The sequence below is a fragment of the Physeter macrocephalus genome, chromosome 18 (assembly GCF_002837175.3).
Source record: "Physeter macrocephalus isolate SW-GA chromosome 18, ASM283717v5, whole genome shotgun sequence".
NCBI classification, from domain to species: domain Eukaryota; kingdom Metazoa; phylum Chordata; class Mammalia; order Artiodactyla; family Physeteridae; genus Physeter; species Physeter macrocephalus.
In genome coordinates, this window is record NC_041231.1 from 39,743,782 (window position 1) to 39,747,283 (window position 3,502).

At 49.9% G+C, this 3,502-nt stretch overlaps 1 protein-coding gene across 1 annotated transcript in view; it reads left to right on the forward strand.

Annotated features, from left to right (window-relative positions):
• The window catches only part of CHDH (choline dehydrogenase), a 98,220-nt gene that overhangs the window by 71,045 nt on the left and 23,673 nt on the right, over positions 1-3,502 (forward strand). Inside the window, exon 5 of the mRNA XM_024123929.3 lies at positions 654-788. Within this exon, the coding sequence (XP_023979697.1) occupies positions 654-788 (135 nt within the window). The remainder of the gene's footprint in view (positions 1-653; positions 789-3,502) is intronic.

Here is a 3,502-nt window from a genome sequence, read left to right on the forward strand (position 1 = left end):
GCCATGGCTCACGGGCCCAGCCGCTCCGCGGCATGTGGGACCCTCCCAGACTGGGGCGCGAACCCGGTTCCCCTGCATCGGCAGGCGGACGCGCAACCACTGCGCCACCAGGGAAGCCCTCATAGACTGTTTCTGATGCCCTTTGGAGCCTGTCCCTGTCCCTCTTGCCCTCTCTTATAACTCAAGCTCCCAGAGCTTGAGACTTTATCATAAGAGGTCTTTGAAAGTGCTGGTCCATGACAGTGACCTGCCCAGTGTCCCCTTGAGCTTGGATGGGCTCATGGTGGGTCTGCACAGCATGACGGGCCTGCTTCCCTCCTTGCCCAGGCCAGGGGTGAGGGTGCAGGGTCAGCTCACTGAGTGGTGCCAGCTGGAGGCGTGGGCACTGCCCCGGTGGAGGGTGCTGCTTAGCAGGAAGTCACCTGGATGGTTACAGGTGCTGCCCTGGGAGCGAGTGTCAAGGGCAGGCAGCTTTGGCAGCATCTGAGAGGGCCAGACATGGCTGGGAGTGAGGGAATGGTGTCCCTGGGAATGAGCAGGAGCTGGCCTGGCAGATAAGTGGGTGGAGGAAAAGTTTTCAAAACCAGGGGATGTTGAGAGGCCAGCTAAGCCCCTTTGGGAGACATTTTCCTAACCACCCCCTCTGGTTTCAGGAGTTGGCCAGAACCTTCAAGACCACCTGGAGATATACATCCAGCAGGCATGCACCTCCCCCATCACCCTCCACTCAGCACAGAAGCCCTTGAGGAAGGTCCGGATTGGCCTGGAGTGGCTCTGGAAGTTCACAGGTGGGTGTGCTCATCCATGACTTTGGGACAGATGTTCTGTGGGCAGCACAGCCTCCCTCTTGAGGTGCTTAGCCCAGGCTGTGGCTCCAGCTTGCTGGTTCAAAGCTGAGCTATGCCATTTATTTCAGCTCTCTGAGCCTCAGTTTTCGCATCTGCAAAATGGGGATATGCAGTTCCTGTGTGGCAGGTTGGTGTGAGGACCAGACGCGATACACAGGGCTTGCCCGGGTGAGACTCTGCAGGGGCTGGGTGCTGCCCTTCCTGATGGATGGATAGGGATGGCCTCATCCTGGACACTGCCTGGGGCCCAAGGGGCCAGGAGAAGATGCAGAGAAAGGGCACTTGATGCTGGACTACAGCTTCTATTTCTCAGCATTTTCCATGTGGTTTCTAGCTGGGTCTCAGGGTACTGAGTTTGGCCAGGAAGTAGTGCTTCGAAATCTTACTCACTCAGCATGCATTTTCGCACACCTACCGTGTGCTGTGCTACATGGTGAGAAGTGCTAATAAGGCAGGTGTTCTTAGGGAGTTAACGCTCTAGTGGAGACAATGGAAGGAAACTAAGTAAACATGCTAAGTTTTAAGTACAGTGAAGGAATAATTAGGATGTTAAACTAGAGAATGGTGGCAGGGGGTCTGTTAGGCAGGAAGAGTATGTGCAAAGGCCCCAGGGCTAGGCATTTGGTGTGCTTGAAGAACGAATCTGTTGGGCCAGGGAGACTGCAGCACCTTGAGGAGGAGGCGGTGCACGTGTTGCAGGGCCTTCCAGGGCCGGAGAGTAAGCTCTTGTCTAACCCTCGGAAAGGAACTGTCCGATGAGGCACACGTACTGACAAAGCAAAAGACTTTATTGGAAAGGAACCCCAAGGCAGAGAGCCTGGGGGAACCCAGGAGAACTGCTTTGCCACGTGCCTCGCAGGCTCAGGTTGTATGGTAATGGGTTAGTTTCTGGGTTGTCTCTGGCCAGTCATCTCGCTTGGCCCATCGTCTGACTCAGGGTCCTTCCTGGTGGTGCGTGCGTCTCTCAGCCAAGATGGATTCCAGCGCGAAGGTCTCTGGGAGGTTGGCAGGACATATTATGGGCTGGTGTCTCCTTCTTCCTTTTGGCCCCTCCTGAATTCCTCCAACTGGATGGGCGGTAGCTTGCAGTCATCTCGCTTGGCCCATCGTCTGACTCAGGGTCCTTCCTGGTGGTGCGTGCGTCTCTCAGCCAAGATGGATTCCAGCGAGAGGGACTCTGGGAGATTGGTCTTCTCCTCCCTCTTTTGCCCCTCCCGAATTCTCCTGGGAGATATGTTAGCTTTACTGTTGAGACTTTTCATTTTGGTGCTAATGCCTCTCAAATTATGAAAATTATTAATATTACTGCCGTTAGTGAAATAAATGAGCCTATGGATGTGAGACAGTATTACATGTTTTGTATGCATCTGGGTAGTCGGAATATTGTCATGGTATTCCAGATAGACCTAGGAAATGTTGTGGGAAGAAGGTTATATTTACAGCTACAAATATAATTACAAAGTGAATTTTTGCTCATGTTGAGTTGAGTGTATAACCTGAGAGAAGAGTGGGAATCAATGTACGAAGCCTCCCATAATAGTGGATACTGCTCCTGTTGATAATATGTAGTGGAAGTGTGTGACTACATAATATGCATCGTGAAGGACAATGTCTAGTGATGAGTTAGCTAGGACAATTCCTGTTAATTCAGCTACTGCAAAAAGGAAAATGAAGCCTAGGGCTCATATTATGGTGGGAGATCATTTGATATTACCTCCATGAAGGGTTGCTAGTCAACTAAATACTTTTACGCCTGTGGAAATAGCAATAATTATAATGGCTGATGTAAAATATGCTCGTGTGTCAACATCTGTACCTCCTGTAAACATACGGTGAGCTCATACAATGAATCCTAAAAATTCGATTGATATTATGGCTCATACTTACCTATATATCCAAAAGGCTCTTTTTTTTTTCCTGAATAATAATTTACAATATGTGAGATTATTCCAAATCCAGGTAAAATCAGAATATAGACTTCAGGTTGTCCGAAGAATCAGAATAGGTGTTGATACAAGATCGGATCACCCCCTCCCACGGGGTCAGAAAAGATTGTGTTTAGGTTTCGGTCTGTTAATAGCATAGTAATCCTGGCTGTGCTAATACAGGTAATGATAATAGCAGCAATACAGCTGTAATTAAAACTGATCATTACAAATAATGGTGTTTGATGTTGGGGTATAGTGGGTGGCTTTATATTAATAATTGTAGTAATAAAATGAATACCACCTAAAATTGAGGAGACACCTGCTAGATGTAGGGAAAAGATAGTAAGGACTCCTGAAGCTCCAGCATGGGCTAGGTTTCCAGCTAAGGATGGATATACAGTTCAGCCTGTACCAGCACTGGCTTCAACTATTGATGATGCAAGTAATCAGAAGCTTGTATGATTTATACGGGGAAAGGCTATATCGGGTGCCCCAGCATTAGTGGGACTAGTCAGTTTCTGAAGCCTCCAATTGTGATAGGCATAACTATAAAAAAAAATTATTACAGGGCTTCCCTGGTGGCACAGTGGTTGAGAGTCCGTCTGCCGATGCAGGGGACATGGGTTCCTGCCCCGGTCCGGGAAGATCCCACATGCCGCGGAGCGGCTGGGCCCGTGAGCCATGGCCGCTGAGCCTGCGCGTCCGGAGCCTGTGCCCCGCAACGGG